The sequence below is a fragment of the Lynx rufus genome, unplaced genomic scaffold (assembly GCF_022079265.1).
Source record: "Lynx rufus isolate CCGP_SWC_20201006 ecotype Redwood Valley unplaced genomic scaffold, mLynRuf1.p SCAF_5, whole genome shotgun sequence".
Classification (NCBI taxonomy): Eukaryota; Metazoa; Chordata; class Mammalia; order Carnivora; family Felidae; genus Lynx; species Lynx rufus.
In genome coordinates this window covers 37,627,501-37,645,023 of record NW_025814867.1, presented here as the reverse complement: position 1 = coordinate 37,645,023, position 17,523 = coordinate 37,627,501, and the positions used below count along the sequence as shown (strand labels likewise).

The 17,523-nt window shown below is 36.5% G+C and overlaps 2 protein-coding genes across 3 annotated transcripts in view; both read left to right on the top strand.

Annotated features, from left to right (window-relative positions):
- ATR (ATR serine/threonine kinase) overlaps positions 1–13,425 on the top strand; it is a 101,278-nt gene extending 87,853 nt beyond the window's left edge. Inside the window, exons 43-47 of the mRNA XM_047099529.1 lie at positions 2,655–2,811; positions 3,048–3,201; positions 4,631–4,782; positions 11,784–11,889; positions 12,784–13,425. Coding sequence (XP_046955485.1) covers positions 2,655–2,811; positions 3,048–3,201; positions 4,631–4,782; positions 11,784–11,889; positions 12,784–12,957 — 743 coding nt within the window. The 3' untranslated portion in view covers positions 12,958–13,425. The remainder of the gene's footprint in view (positions 1–2,654; positions 2,812–3,047; positions 3,202–4,630; positions 4,783–11,783; positions 11,890–12,783) is intronic.
- Positions 13,426–14,535: 1,110 nt separating this feature from the next.
- XRN1 (5'-3' exoribonuclease 1) overlaps positions 14,536–17,523 on the top strand; it is a 121,331-nt gene continuing 118,343 nt past the window's right edge. For both annotated transcript variants that reach the window (XM_047100209.1, XM_047100208.1), the window contains exon 1: positions 14,536–14,732. In XM_047100209.1, coding sequence (XP_046956165.1) covers positions 14,658–14,732 — 75 coding nt within the window. In that variant the 5' untranslated portion in view covers positions 14,536–14,657. The remainder of the gene's footprint in view (positions 14,733–17,523) is intronic.

The following is a 17,523-nucleotide window of genomic DNA, read 5'->3' as shown; positions in this document are numbered from 1 at the left end:
ATGAGCAAGGGAGGGACAGAGACTGAGGGAGATACAGAATCAGAAGTAGGCTCCAGGCTCTGAGCTGTCAGCACAGAGCCCAACGCGGAGCTCAAACCCATGAGCTGTGAGATCATGACCTGAGCTGAAGTTGGATGCCTAACCGACTGAGCCACCCAAGCGCCCCTGTATACTCAACTTTAGCAAATGAATAAATATATTATGGATAATGAGAGCTAGTTTTCTTCCACTGTCAGAGAAAGAAAAGGAGAAAGAAGGTTTGAATAAAGCCAAAAGTATTAGATTGGAATTAGAGACTCCAACTGGCCAAGCCTCAGATAATTTGAGCAAGAAAATAAATAATGATAGTATAGATTATAACTCATGGAATAAAATTGACATGAGTCCACACTGATGTAAATAAATGCTTCAATAAATAAGTAGGGAAGTAGGAACAGTTCTTCCTTACAATACATAATAGATCTTCCTTGTAGTTAATGAATGTAGAGGAAATTATGGAAATAGAAAATCACCAATTAGCAAGTACCACAATAATAATTATTGCAGGCAGCGATTATCAATAGATGTTGAAATTAATGGGCAAAAGGTTATTTGTAGGGTCTCAAAGTATCTCCCCATAAGCTACTTCTTAATTAAAAAGGAAGAAAAGTAGTAACTTTACAGTGGAGAAACAAAAATATGACTGGTTAGAACTCTTAAAAAATTTCAAGGTAATCAAAGACAGAGACAAAAATTACTCACATTTGAGGACATTAAGGAGATAATGACAGCTGAGTGTAATAAGGGATCCTGATTGGATCCTGGCCCAGACAAAGGATAGTGGTGGGACATTTGGTGAAATTTGATAAGGTCTAAAGGTTAGTTAATAATATTGTAACAATATTGAGTTCCTTAGGTAATTGTATTATTGTTATAAAAGATACAGACATTAAGAATAGCTAGATGAAGAATATATGGGATGATAGGTGAAGTTATCAGAATAAGGTAGAAAATAAGTTATTATCTTCCCTAGGGCCACTGTAACAAAGTGCTACAAACAACAGAAATATATTCTTTCACAATTTGAGAATTGTGAATCCAAAATCTTGTGTCAGTAGGGCCATCTCTCTGCAAGCTCTAGCAGAGAAACTTCCATGCATTTCTGTCAGCTTCTGCTGTCTTCAGCAATATTTGATGTTACTTAGCTTATAGACTCATCACTTTACTAGCTCTATTCTCCGTCATCATACAGTGTTGTCCCTAAGTCTATATGTCTGTTTTCTTATACAGTATTTTATACACAGTCATAGTGTATTAAGGGCCCACCATAATGACCTCATCTTAACTTTATTATATGGGCAGCAACCCTACTTTCAATTAAGGTCACATTCACAGGTACCAGGGGTTAGGACTTAAACACATTTTTTTAGGGTACAATTTAACCCATAACAATAAGTAACATTTATAAATTACTGTATCATTGTGCTAAGTATGTTATATGCCTTGTTTTTTATTGTTAAGTGATTATCCCTATTTTATGTACAGTACAGAGGTTAAGTAACTTCCCCACGTTCACAAAGCTGATAAGTTATAGAGCTGAAACTCACACACTGGACTCTTATTCCAAGGAATTTACTATTGACTATTTTATTGGAAGGATGAAATATTGTATAAGTTTTAGTTATTGTTATTGGATTTTTTTTTAATATTAAAAAAAACTTTTTTAAATACCGTGAACACATGGGAATTATGTAACATTTGAGACTGAAAACATCAAATCTCAAACTTATCCTTAAAACTTTGGCTCTGTCTTGGGTGTAAAAAGCACCAAACCGAGGTGCCTGAGTGGCTCAGTCAGTTGAGTATCTTACTCTTGATTGCAGCTCCAATCATGATCCCAGGGTTGTGGGATTGAGCCCCATATCAGGCTCTATGCTGAGCATGGAGCCTGATTGAGATATTTTCTCTTTCTCTGTCTCTCTCTTCCTCTCTCCCCACCTTTCCTTCTCACTGCCTCTCTCCCCTTTTCCCTCTGCCCCTATCCCCCATTCGTACTTTCTCTCTTAAAAAAAAAAAAAGTATCTAAACCAAGGTGGGCCTGAAAGGCACTTTATAGACTGTAGTCATATCACCCATCTAATATAAGCTCACCAGTATATCAGAAGGAAAATTTCTTGTTTTTCTCCAGATGATTTGCATTGTACAAGATTAGCTCAAGAATCAGCTATACTATGAATCTTATAGGCTAGCCTTCACACAGTAAATTATTTCAAAGCACCATTGTAGGTTTTTTAATAATGATTCAGTGTGGACCTATACTTCATGCTGATTAACAGAGAGATTAGTACAATTTTAGTGAGGACTACAGCATTTTTCAATTCCAGGGGTACTCCTCACGTTGGATTTATTCTGAGTAATATCTTCTGGAATCAGTTGATTCCACGTTAGTTTTAGTTGACATTCATTTTCATAAACAAGAAGCTTCACTTTGGATAATTACAAGGGAACATACATAATGCATTTTATTATTTTATTATAATATCAGAAGGTAACTTTATGAAAAATTTTCCATTCTTTTAATTAACAATTTGAATAAAAATGGATGTTTTCTGTCCAATAAAAAAATTGCCCCTTATTTGGCTTGTGTGATTAATGAAAACCACTCTACCTTGTAGGAGTTTATATGACAGGAAAAGAACTTCGCCAGTGTATGCTACCAAAAGCCGCAGCTTTGTCTGAAAAACTCAAAGTATTCCAAGAATTTCTCCTACCCAGGCATCCTCCTGTTTTTCATGAGTGGTTTCTGAGGACATTCCCTGATCCTACATCATGGTAAATTAAACAGAAAATAATACATTATTATGGTTAGATGTTTTAAAAAATATCTTAGGGGTGCCTGTCTGGCTCAGTCAGTAGAGTGTGTGATTGTTCTCAAGGTTGTGAGTTTGAGACCCACATTGGGGCTAGAGATTACTTAAAAAAATTTTTTTTTTAATTCTAAATTTAAAATTAAATCTAAATTAAATCAGTGGCATAAGGATATGTGATAGGCATTGTGTTTTCTTTAGGTACAGTAGCAGGTCAGCATACTGTCGTTCCACTGCAGTTATGTCAATGGTTGGTTATATCCTGGGGCTTGGAGACCGTCATGGTGAAAACATCCTCTTTGATTCTTTGACTGGTGAATGTGTACATGTGGATTTCAACTGTCTCTTCAATAAGGTAAGTGATGTGACTCATTCTAGTTAATTGTATGTTTTCTCCCAATTGCCTTTTTTAACAACTGTTCTTCCTAGATATACCCGTTGGTAGCAGTTATCATCACAGTTGAGTCACACTGAGGGTTTTTTTGACTGGTTTTGATCAGTGGATCCCAGAGTCCTCAGTAAAGCAACTTAGGATGAAGAAAACTCAAAAGAGTGATATAGGAAAACCTAGCACTGAACTTGAAATCCAAAGATTCAAGTTCTGACTCAGTTCTTAGTTATGTGAATATGGGCAGATCAGTTCATTTTACTGAGACTCAGTTCTAAAGAGACAGTACTTTAACGTGATGGTTTCCAAACCTGGCAGCATATCAGAATCATCCAGGAATTTAAACAAAATACACAGATCTCTGGCAGACATCCCAGAAAATTCTTTAGGTCCAGAGGGGCTTAAGAATAAATTAAGCTAGTTGGACTGAGGTCCCTCAGGCCCCCTCTAATTTTCCAGTGTCCTGGAAGGCATACTGGTAGATTAACCCCCTATTTTCATATCCCCAGTATTGATTGCCGTCTGCTGTCACAGGAACTAAGACAGGTTACAGATACAAATAAGATTAAATCAGGGGCGCCTGGGTGGCGCAGTCGGTTAAGCGTCCGACTTCAGCCAGGTCACGATCTCGCGGTCCGTGAGTTCGAGCCCCGCGTCGGGCTCTGGGCTGATGGCTCAGAGCCTGGAGCCTGTTTCCGATTCTGTGTCTCCCTCTCTCTCTGCCCCTCCCCCGTTCATGCTCTGTCTCTCTCTGTCCCAAAAATAAAAAAAATAAAAAAAAAAAAAAAACGTTGAAAAAACAAATAAGATTAAATCAAAAGATAAACCACTGGTATTTGTTAAATCGTATAATAAACTGAGTCAATAAATTTGGGGATGAAAAGGCCCTATGAAAGGCAGGTTGAGAATGGTAGAAAATAAATGAACTGGACTTCATTATACTATATGTTGTATACTCTCATCAGTATGAGCATCTAACGTTTGGTTATTTCTTTTCCCTCCCTGCTTTAAAGTGAAACTCTTAAAAAAAAAAAAAAGAAAAATATGAGAATATTTGTTTTTATTTTATATTACTCAAGAAGGACATTAAGGAAGTTAATATGAGATTAAATATTGAATGCATAAAAATTTCTCTATAGTAATATTCACTATAATAATTCAGTGATAGGTGAATCCATCCATCGGTTAGATCAAAGGTAGAGATGTAGGCTCCTTCATGATATAGGCCTTTAATGTGGTTACAAATATTTTTATATTTACATATTATAAAAATATAAATATTGTGAAGGTATCTCTGCACTTTGCTTAAAGAGTCTAGACTTGAAGTTCTAATTTTTTTTTGCACAAAGATTTTAAAATTCTAATACTACTTTTTAATAAAATGCCTTGTTTTAAGGGGGAAACCTTTGAAGTTCCAGAAATTGTTCCATTTCGGCTGACTCATAATATGGTTAATGGAATGGGTCCTATGGGAACAGAAGGTCTTTTTCGAAGAGCTTGTGAAGTTACAATGAGGCTGATGCGAGATCAAAGAGAGCCTTTAATGAGGTAATTATTTATGTTATGTAAACAATTTAACAGTAATCTTGAGTGTAATTATTGGTTCCTAAATATGTTTTTTAAATAATAGAAGCCACTTTGCATTGGTTAAAGTGATTTTTTTTATTTTGTTGTATTGTATTTTAAAAAAAATTTTTTTAATGTTTATTTATTGTTGAGAGACACAGCATGAGCATGAGAGGGGAAGTGAGAGGGAAAGACACAGAATCCGAAGCAGGCTCCATGCTCTGAGCTGTCAGCACAGAGCCTGACGTGGGGCTCAAACTCACAAACCACAAGATATGACCTGAGCTGAAGTTGGATGCTCAACTGACTGAGCCACCCAGGCGCCCCGAAGTGAATTTTTTTAAATAATAGCTTTATTAAGGTATAACTTACAGTTCATTGCAGCATTATTTATAACAGCCAAGACATGGAAGCAACCTGAGTGTCCATTGATGGATGAAGCCTGATGTATGTATATGTATATGTATATACACACACACACACACATACACACAAACATATACATACACAGTGGAATATTATTCAGCCATAAAAAGAGGGAAATCTTGCCATTTGTGACAACATAGATAGACCTTGAAGGCATGTATGCCAAGTGAAAATAAGACAGAGAAGTGTGTGAGATCACTTATATGTGGAGTCTTAAAAAGAAAAAATAGAACTACCTTATGATCCACGAGCTGCACTACTGGGCACTTACAAAATAATGCAAGAACACTAATCCAAAGAGATACATACACCTTGATGTTTATAGCAGCATTATTTCTAATAGCCAAGATAATGGAAGCAGCCCAAGTGTCCACTGATTGATGAATGGGTAAAGAAGATATGATACAGTTTTCAACATAGTACTAGAAGTCCTAGCCTCAGCAATCAGACAACAGAAAGAAATAAAAGGCATACAAATTGACAAGCCAGACTTTCACTCTTCACAGGTGACATGATATTCTACATAGAAAACCCAAAAGACTTCACCAAAAAAACTGCTAGAACTGATATATGAATTCAACAAAGTTGCAGGATATAAAATCAACGTACAGAAATCAGTTGCATTTCTATATACCAATGAAGCAGCAGAAAGAGAAATCAAGGAATCGATCCCATTTACAATTGCACCAAAAACCATAAAATACCTAGGAATAAACCTAGTTAAAGAGGTAAAAGATCTGTATGCTGAAAACTACAGAAAGCTTATGAAAGAAATTGAAAAAGATACAAGGAAATGGAAAAACATTCCATCCTCATGGATTGGAAGAATAAATATTGTTAAAATGTCTATATTACCCAAAGCAATCTACACATTCAATGCCATCCCTATCAAAATACCACCAGGATTCTTAACATAGCTAGAACAAACAATCCTAAAATTTGTATGGAACCACAAAAGACCCTGAATAGCCAAAGTAATGTTGAAAAAGAAAACCAAAGCTGGAGGCATCACAGTTCCAGACTTTAGCCTGTATTACATCAAGACAGTATGGTGTTGGCATAAAAATGGAGACCTAGATCAATGAAATAGAATAGAGAACCCAGAAATAGACTCACAAATATATGGCCAGTGAATCTTCGACAAAGCAGGAAAGAGTATCCAGTGGAAAAAGACAGTCTCTTTAACAAATGGTGCTGGGAGAATTGGACAGTGACATTTAGAAGAATGAAACCGGACCACTTTCTTACACCATACATAAGAATAAATTCAAAATGGATGAAAGACTTAAATGTGAGACAGGAAACCATCAAAATCCTAGAGGAGAAAACAGGCAGCAACCTCCTTGACCTTGGCCACAGCACATGTCTCCAGAGGCAAGGGAAATAAAAGCAAAAATCACCTATTGGGTCCTCGTCAAGATAAAAAGCTTCTGCACAGTGAAGGAAACAATCAACAAAACTAAAAGACAACCGATGGAATAGGAGAAGATATTTGCAAATGACATATCAGATAAAAGGTTAGTATCCAAAATACATAAAGATTTTATCTTTATAGATTTTGTTATCAAACTGAACACCCAAAAAAACTATCCAGTGAAGAAATGGGCATAAGACATGAATAAACACTTTTCCAAAGAAGACCTCCAGATGACCAACAGACACATGAAAAAATGCTCAACATTGCTCATCATCAGGGAAATACATATCAAAACCACATTGAGATACCACCTCACATCTTCAGAATGGCTAAAATTAACAACTCAGGAAACAACAGATGTTGGCGAGGATGCAGAGAAAGGGGAACCCTCTTATACTGTTGGTGAGAAGGCAAACTGGTGCAGCCACTCTGGAAAACAGTATGGAGGTTCCTCAAAAAATTAAAAATAGAACTATTCTATGACCCAGCAATTGCACCACTAGGTATTTATCCAAAGGATACAAAAATGCTGATTATAAGGGGCACATGCACCCCAATGTTTATAGCAGCACTATCAGTAATAGTCAAAGTATGGAAAGAGCCCTAATGTCCATCAACTGCTGAATGGATAAAGAAGATGTATGTGTATACACACACACACACACACACACACACACACACACACACACACATACACACAGTGGAATATTGCTCAGTGATCAAAAAGAATGAAATCTTGCCATTTGCAACAACATGGATGGACCTAGAGTGTATTATGCTAAGCTAAATAATCAGCCAGAGAAAGACAGATATTGTATGATATCCCTAATGTGGAATTTAAGCAATGTAACAGATAAACATAGGGGAAGGGAAGGAAAAATAAGATAAAAACATAAGAGACTCTTAAATACAGAGAACAAACTGAGGGTTGCTGGAGGGGAGGTGGGTGGTAGGGGGATGGGCTAAATGGGTGGTGGGCATTAAGGAGGGTACTTGTTGGGATGAGTACTGGATGTTGTATGTAAGTGATGAATCATGGGGCTCTACTCCTGAAACCAATACTACACTGTGTGTTAACTAACTTGAATTTAAACAAATAAATTTAAGGAAAAAAAAGACTTGGTATATACACACACACAATAGGATATCATTCAATTATAAAAAAGGATGTAATTTTGCCATTTGCAATGACATGGATGGAGCTAAAAAGTATACTAAGTGAAATAAGTCAATCAAAGAAAGACAAATACCATATGATTTCACTCATATGTGGAATTTAAGAAATAAAACAAGCAAGCAAAGGTGAAAAAATAGAGCAAGATACAAACTCTTATTATAGTGAACAATCTGATGGTTATTACCAAGGTGGAGTGGAGGGATGGTTAAATAGGTGATGGGAACTAAGGATTACACTTGTCATGATGCACACAGGGTAATGTATGGAACTGTTGAATTACTTTATTGTACATCTGAAACTAACATAACACTATGTTAATGGAAATTAAAATTGAAACTTAAGTAAAAAAAGAAAAACAAAAACTGAGCTCATAAAAAACAGACTGGTGATGGCCAGAGGGTGGGGGTGGAGGGTAGACAATGGATGAAGGTGGTCAAAAGGTATAAACTTTTCGTTATGAAATAAATTAAGTCATGGAAATATTTTGTGCAACATGGTGACTATAGTTAATAATACTGTATTGTGTATTTGAAAGTTGCTAAGAGAGTAAATATTAAAAGTCCGTGTCCGAAGGGGCTGCCTGATGGTTCAGGTGGAAGAACATGAGACTCTTGATCCCAGGCTTGTGAGTTCAAGCCCCATGTTGGGTATAGAGATTAGTTAAGTGAATAAATAATTTAAATAAGCAAACAAATAAATGTTCTCATCACAAGAAAAAACATTTGTAACTATGTATGTTTATGGATATTAGCTAGATTTCTTGTGATGATCATTCTGCAATATATACAAATAGCAAGTTATCTACACCTGAAACTAATGTTGTATGTCCATTATATCTCAGTTTTTTAAAAGATGTAATTTACATACCGTAAAATTAACTGTTTCAAAGTGTACTGTAGTGGTTTTTAGCATATTCCCAAGATTGTGCAACCATCACTGGTATCTAATTATAAAACATTTTTATCACCCTCAAAAGAAATTAGCAGGTACTCTCCATCCCTACTCCCCTGCCATTGTCTAGCAACCACTAATCTACTTTCTGTCTCAATGGATTTGACTATTCTGAACATTTCATATATAAATGGAATCCTACAACATGTGGCATTTTGTGTCTTCTTTCACTTAACATGGTGTTTTCAGGGTTTATCCATGTTGTAGCCTGTATTAGTAATTCATTCTTTCTTATTGCCAAATATTCTATTGTATATCACATTTTGTTTATCCATTTATCAACTAATGGACAATGGATTTTTTACACCCTTTGACTATTGTGAAAAGTGTGGCTGTGAACATTTGTGTACAAGTTTTATGTGGATATACGTTTTCAGTTTTCTTGGGTATGGTGTAGAATTACTGGGTCACATGTTAACTCTAAGCTTAACATTTTGAGGTAATACTTTAGAATCCCAATGGCAAGGTATGAGGGTTCCAATTTCTCCACATTCTTACCAACACTTGTTGTTTACCTGTCTTTTTTACTTTACCCATCCTAGTGGGTGGTATACCTAATGGTATCTCGTTATGGTTTTAGCTTGCATTTCCCTAATGATCAGTTATGTTGAGCATCTCTTCATGCACTTATTGGTCAGTTGTATATCATCTTTGGACAAATAACTATTCAAATCCTTTCCATTTTTTTTTAAATTGAATTATTTGTCTTTTTATTGTTGCATTGTAAGACTTCTTTTACATATTGTGGGTAGTAGATCCTTAAGAGATACATAATTTGCAAATATTTTCTCCCATATGTGGATTGTCTTTTTTGCTTTCTTGATGATGTCCTTTTTAGCATTTAAGTTTTTAGTTTTGATGAAGTCCAATTTATCTATTTTTATTGTTGTTTGTGCTTTTGGTGTCATTTAAGAAACTATTGCATAATCCAAATCATGAACAGTTATGCCTCTGTTTTAAGTGTTTTGTAGTTTTAGCTCTTATATTTAGATCTATGGTCATTTTCAGTTATTTTGTGTTTCTAGTGTGAGGTAGGGGTCCATATTTATTCTTTTGAGTGTGCAGATCCAGTTTTCCTCACACTATTTTTTGAAAATATTATTCTTCATTTAATTGTCTTGGCACTTCTGTGAAAAATCAGTTGAGCATATATGTAAGACTTTATTTCTGGACTCTTCAATTTTGTTCTCTTGATCTCTATGTGTAACCATATGCCTATAACACATTATCTTGATCACTGTAGCTTTGTAGTAAATTTTGAAATTTGGAATTGTGAGTGCTCCAACTTTTTCTTTTTCAAGATTGTTTGGCTATTCTTTGCATTTCCGTAATTTTAAGGTCATCTTGTCAACTTCTGCAAAAAGCCAACCTGGATGTTAATAAGTATGGCATTGAATCTGTTAGTTTGTGGAGTATTGTCATTTCAAAAATGTTGAGTCTTCTCAACCATGAACATTGGATGTCTTTGTCTTTTCATTTATTTAATTCTTCTGTAATTTCTTTCAATAGTGTTTTATAATTTTTAGTTTTCAAGTCTTGTATTTTTTTAAATGTGCTTCTACGTGTTTTTTAAATACTATGCTAAATGGAATTTCTTCTTTATTTCATTTTTGTATTCATTTTTCGTGTTAGATTTTTGTGTATTTATCCCTATCTTGCAAATTTTGCTCAACTCATTTATTAGTTCTAATAGTTATTTTGTAGGTACCTTAAGATTTTTCTCTCTATAACAGCACATTGCCTGCAGATAAAAATTGTTTTACTTTTTCCTTTCCAATCTCATGCCTTTTTTTTCTTGCCTCATTGCCCTAGCAAATGAATATCAGATAGACAAGATGAGAGGTCTACATCTTTATCTTGTTCCTAATCTTGGGGGTATAGACGTTTCACCATTAAACGTGTTAGCTGTAGTATGTAGTTTTTAAAAAGGACTTTTAAAGCTCATGTATCCACCTTCTTTCTTTCAAGCTGTTTACCATACATTTTGGTATAACATACTGGTTAGTTAGACATAGGAGAAGGCAAATTCTCTGAAAGAGGAAGTATAGTATCTTGTGAAATACTAAGAGCTCCTATCCCAATTGGAGGAAGTCAGGAAATAATTTCTGGAGGAAGTAGCTGAAACCTTAAAGATAAATGGAATTGACCGTCAAACGGGAAGAGTATTCTGAGTGATAGAAATATCAAGGCAAGTGAAGGCATGGACTGCCTAAGAAATATAATTTTGTTTTCTAGAGGGTAGACTTTGAGTAGATGGTGCTATGATCATGGTGCCTAGATGAGCAGGGCTAGATTATGAAAAGTCTACATGGGGCTGGTTTACACGTTTAAACTTTTAAGAAGAAATTTTAAAAAGAGAAAATGAAATCAGATTTTGCACTGTAGAAAAATTACAGTTGCAGTTTGGGCTAGAGACCAGAAAACCAGTTAGAGGACTATTAGAGTAACTCAGAGAAAAATGATGGTGCATTGGATGAGGTAGTGACAATAGAAATGAAGGTAAGTAGAAGGGTTCTAAAGGGGTTTAGGAGGTAGAATTGAGTGTTAAGAGGAGGATTGATGATTCTAGGATGATTCCTAGATTTTTGTTCAGAGCAAATGAGTGAATGATGTTCTTTACTGATTTGGGGAATACACGTTAAATAGTTTGAGAAAGGGTAATGAGTTTTGTTTTGGACATACTGACTATAAGAAAACTGAGTGGGTTTTTCCATAGGTAGTTGTATTTGAAGTTCACAGTATGCATTTAGAAATGGCACACAGAACTCACCTTACTGTACTCTCCAAGAATACCTCAGATCCTTCTCTGCCTTCCCTCTTCCCTCTCTTTCCTTTCAGTCCCTCACCCCAAAACAGTAAGTTCACAGATGTTACTGATGCAGTAGTAATGTGTGTTGTAAGAGTATTACCATTAGCTTCTCATCCTTCACTTACTTTTCACCTAGGTGCTGACTTTAGAGAGACTTCTTTTACAAAAATAACATCACGTTACCACATTTGTTTACATTTTAGTGTCTTAAAAACTTTTCTACATGATCCTCTGGTGGAATGGAGTAAACCAGTGAAAGGGCATTCCAAAGCACCACTGAATGAAACCGGGGAAGTTGTCAATGAAAAGGTTAGTAGAAGGTGTAGCTTGATATGAGCTGACATTGTGTGTCTCTATAAATGAGAATTGATTCTAAATGCTATCAGTGACTGACCACTGAATACTCTGAGCTCTAGTTCTTGTTTAACTGTAGATAGCTCACAATAATGAGATATAGTGGGAAAAAACTTGGAACACAGATTACCTGAACTTACAAAGCTTTAATGTGTAGTAATTCACTCTGTACTAATATTAGTTGAAGTCTCAGAGTTTGCAGATAATAATTTTTAATAAGTGAGAATAGATTAAGGATTATTATTGTAATAACGTCATTCTGACTTTTGCATTTTGATATTTTTTGTTATTGAGAGAAATGTGTACCATTCCAAGTAGCTTAGAAGTCCCATTTACTCATAGTAACGTAATCTAAATATTAGGCTTTTACAGTATTGTTGCTATTATTATTCATTCACATATTTAAGTCCTAACATTTTCAGAGTCGATTTTAAATTATTATTTTTCTAGAACTGTAATGTAGAAGAAATTCCCTGGTATTTTACATAGTCCAGAAACATGTCCATATCAGTTGATGTTAGATTAATGTTGCAAGCCTTTGTGGTACCTGGCTGGCTCAGCTGGTAGAGTATGCAACTCTTGATCTCAGGGTTGTGAATTCAAGGCCCACCTTGGGTGTAGAGATTACTTTAAAAAGAAATAAAATCATAACTAACATTGCAAGCTTCAAAATCAGTATCTCATGTAGTATTTGTTTCATTTCTTTTGTCTTTGATTTTACAAAAAGGGTAATGATCCATAAAAGGATATAAACATTTGTTAAATAACAGAAAAGTAGTAATTTCAAGTGATCAACATCCACGTGTTATTGGGGTCTTAGCTCTTACGATTTTTAATTTCTTCTTATAGGCCAAGACCCATGTTCTTGACATCGAGCAGCGACTGCAAGGTGTAATCAAGACCCGAAATAGAGTGACAGGGCTGCCGTTATCTATTGAAGGACATGTGCATTACCTTATACAAGAAGCTACTGATGAAAACTTACTATGCCAGATGTACCTTGGTTGGACTCCATATATGTGAAATGAAATTACTTCAAAGAATATGTTAATTATCTAAAATTAATGCATTTGGTTTTAATCTGTGATTATATCTATTCAGTTCCAAAGTACAACATAAATAAGTTTCTTTATGTTCTCAGAGCAACTGGTATTAACTCCCTTATTGTTAATAATATTTAAAATAATATATGTTGTTATTAAGAAATAAACTTTGTTTTAAAAAAAATTTTAATGTTTTTGAAGGAAGTGTGAGTGGGGTAGGAGCAGAGAGAGAGAAAACTGCTTTCTTAATATATGTTCATTATAACTGGAGAAATGTAACATCTTAGGTTTTTATGCTCTAAAAAGATGTATTTAAACAAGCCAGCCTCATTGCATTTTACAACTCTGATTTTAAGTACTAGCTAGCATAAGGATTCATTTGAGTGGTGCCTGACTGGCATGTAATCCTTGATCTCAGGGTTGTGAGTTGGAGCCCCATGTTAGGTGTGGAGATTACTTAAAAAAAATAAATAAAACTTTAAAAAATGTTTTTTAAAAAGCATTCATTTGAACAAAAAAAAAAATTATTGAATAAATACTATGGACAAAGCACTATGCTAGATTTATGCACCAAGCTACCTCCCCTGCCTCTAGGAACTGACTGTCCAGTCTAGTGAAACATATAAACATAAAGCACACATCAAGTTCACTTAATAAGACTCTTTTTTTGGTATGGTTGAAAATGTAATAGGAAAAAAAGAGTATGACTATGAAAACTAATGTAATTTTAAAGATGCTGCCATACTGAGAGTTTACCAGAATACAGAATCTAGTGGTCTTAGAAGACAGTTAAAATTTCGTTAATATTTTAAAATTAAAGATATTTTAATGTTAATTTTTTGTAAATTTTCTTTCAGGAGATTTAAAATAATTCACAATACTTAAAAGTAATGAGGTTATTACATTCAAATGGAAAATTCACCATAACAGAATTTTACTTAAGTTCGCTTGATAGAATTATGCTTCACTATACAGTTTAGAGTGTGATGGGGGAAAAACACGATAAACCAGGAGACATGAATGTGAAAATAAGTATATATAATTACCTTTGGGGGCCTAACGGTGAGTTGAGGAAGCTGGCTGGGGGTTAGGAGAGGAGTTAGGAAATTTTTTCAAATAATTCGGAAAAAAAAAAGCGTTTTTAAAAGAGACTTTGTTATAGAGTTATATTCCTCAAAGGAAAAAACCTCTCCCTCGCCAAACAAAACTAAACCAATTCCTCAGAGAAACGCTTCACCCGTCGCCAAACAACCAAATCACCAGATCTTCCCAAATCAGTGTTGAAAAATACTGAGATTAGTAATCCCAGGACACAAGCAATCAGGACAAAAATCAGTGTTCCAAAAATCTTCCAGCAGGCTCGTGAGGTTTTCACAGCACTTCCACGTCCATTTATAAAGCACAGTTCCATCAACCGGCATTTCCAGAACAAAGTTTCACGCACCAAAACGCCGCCTTGCTCTTGAACGTAACCACCGCCGTTCGGCGGCGGCTAGGATTAGAGCCCCGCCCCGGGGATGCGGCCTCGAATCGGCCGCTCTAGGCCCGGCGAGCGCTCTCTATGGTCGGGCGAGCGGTGTGTTGTCATCGGCGGAGCGACGGCCGGAGGCTGCGGCGTAGGCCCCGGCGGGGCGTTTGGTTTCGGTTTGGCCCTGATTGGAATTAGTGTTGACGGTCGAGATGGGAGTCCCCAAGTTTTACCGATGGATCTCGGAGCGGTATCCCTGCCTCAGTGAAGTGGTGAAAGAGCATCAGGTGGGTGAGCGAGGGGGCAGCGTCTCAGAAGGCCCAGAACCCGGGGCCCCGCGGCCCTCTCCACCCTGGGACTGGGCTCCCCAGCCTCCTCTTTCTGCTCGTCGTCTGCGGGATGAGCGGCAAAGAGAGGGGAAGAGAAGGTTTGAGGATATCCTGATGCTCTGAATGGGGCGAAGACGCAGGTTTCGTTTCTCTGGGCAGAGTCACGGGGATCGCGGCAGTTGTGACACTGACAGCTTTGCTGCCGGGCAGGGCCTTCCGCGATTCCGAAATTAAATCCTGGGGAGGAACGCTGTAGTGAATTCTTTCCTTTCCTGCTCAAGGAGCTGCGTCTTCCCTTATAGAGACAGCAAAGCCCGAGCGGGTGTCCTGAGTACCTCCCAACCCCCCACCCCAAAGCAACAGACCCACGTACCAACGATAATAACTTCCTCCGCAGTTGAGTCACCTTGTTTACTTTCCTTTATCAGGACCTGCATCCCACCCCACCCCCAACGCCTAGACGCTTTGACCTGGCTGATGGTTCATATTTATGATACCTTTTGTTACTCTTTTTCGATCATCCCAAAGGCCGTACGAATCCCGAGTTCCAAAAGAAACAAAATACACTTGGACCGGCAGCGGCAGTTAATTGGAGGCTTCACTGTGCGAGTGTGCGTGTGTGTGTGCGCGCGTGTGAGAGAGAGAGGAGAAAAAGAAATGGATTGCTAGAGCACTGATAGTAGTAATAGTAGTGTCTGGTTTATAATCCGGCATGTAGTAATATCCCAGTGCGACGTTTTTTGTGTAGATTCCAGAAGTGTTTATATAGTGGAACTGTGAAAAGAAATAGCAAGCAGTTATCTATTAGGCTTTGGGTGATGTATTCGTGTTTATCACATTTAATGATTTGGGTAGATTTCTTGTCCATTTTATATTTTACAGGAAAAAAGTTTTGATATTTGTATAGCTAATTGAATCAGTAACGATGGATAACATTGTGTTAATAGTGGGGGGAAATAATCCAGCCCAAACCATCATGCTGTTTATTAAATTATGGGTTAATCTTTTTTACAAGTACTATAAGCATAAAGATAGGCTTAAACTTCCAGAAGGGATTCTTTGTTGTTGGATTCGAGTCAGTTTTGGTATATGAAGAAAAACTTAAAGAATTCCAAAACAACAGTTTATCTTTCATTTATTTGAAACATGGATTGAGTGAGAATTAGGGAGACATTTCTTTCCAGAGAAGAGGGTTAAAAAGGGTTACTAAGTACATTGCTGAAATGGAGACAACCAGCTTTGGCTTTTCCTGGGTCATTCATTCAACAAATAGCTGAGTGCCTGCCGTGCATCAGTCACTTTATCTCCGAAGTGAAGAAATGTGATTGTTATTCAGATTGGCTTAATAACATAATTTGTTCAATAGTATTTTTACTCTGTACTCTTTGGTACAGAATTTGGTTTGATGAAACTGTCTTTGATTCTTAACATCTTGAGGAATTTTTTTTTTTTTTTTACTGAACAAAAAATAATCTCTTAAAGGCAATTTTATGATAGATTTAAAAAGGCTTAAAACTTGGCTTATCAAAGTACTGTCTTTCACAGATGTTTGATTTGTGTAGTTAACAACAACAACAACAACAAAAAGAGCAAATGTTCTAAAGAGTTACCAGCTACTCTCTTAAGCAGTATTTAAAAGATGGTAAGACTAAGTAAGTCACAGTGATTCAAAAGCTAGTCCTGGGAGGAAGGGGTTGGGAAGAGGAATAGGTTGTGGGAAGATGGTGGTGGTGATGATAACAGCATAGTTTTTGGTCTCTCTGAATCCACACATAAAAACAAATGAAGTAGGTAGCAAAGTTTGAAATCTACAGAACATTTATGACAAAACCACATAACATCGTATCCCTATGAACCCAAATATAAGTAGGTGAGGACAAAATACTAATAGTTTCTAGCCCCAGTTGGTGTTGGCATCCCTGCAAGAGAAAAAAGGAAGTAATGAGGCAACAGCTGATGGACCTGAGAACAGGAGAACTGCAGAATATTCACTAAAAGACTGTGTAGGCCAATTACATAGGAGTATTTGTAACTAAGGGGTTTTAAAGGATAGGACTATTTGGCCTCCTGTGAATTCTCATAACTGACTTGCCAAGGCATCATTCTGAGGCAAATACAGTAAAAGAGAAAACAGATATGCCCCCCTATACAAGAGCAGACACTTTAAAATGGAAATGTCAGCTTGTGTTTCCTTCTGTGCAATTTATAGCAAATGCATAGAAGCTTGGCTTTAAAATTGCAGGCTCTAGCATAACAATGTGCATGCACTTACTGAACTGTGCGCTTAAAAATGGTTAAGATGGGGGCGCCTGGGTGGCTCAGTTGGTTAGGCATTTGACCCTTGATTTTGGCTCAGGTCATGATCTCATGGTTCCTGAGTTCAGGCCCCACTTTGGGCTCTGTACTGACAGTCCAGAGCCTGCTTGGGAGTGTCTCTCTCTCTCTCTGTCTCTCTCTGCCCTCCCCCACTTGCGCGCACTCTGTCTCTCTCAAAATAAGTAAACTTAAAAAAAATGGTTAAGATGGCAAATTTTATGTTACATATATTTTACCACAGTTTTAAAAATTGAAGGCACTAGAGTATGCATTATGAACAGGAACAAGGGAACCAAAATTGTTGAGAGGGTGGAACTTTACATATTAAAGTGCCTTAGTATGTGAACAGATAATACAGTATGTCTGTGGTATTGAAATTCCAGTGGAAGATATTGATTAAGGAAAAACAAGTATTAAGAACTACCTGGAAGAA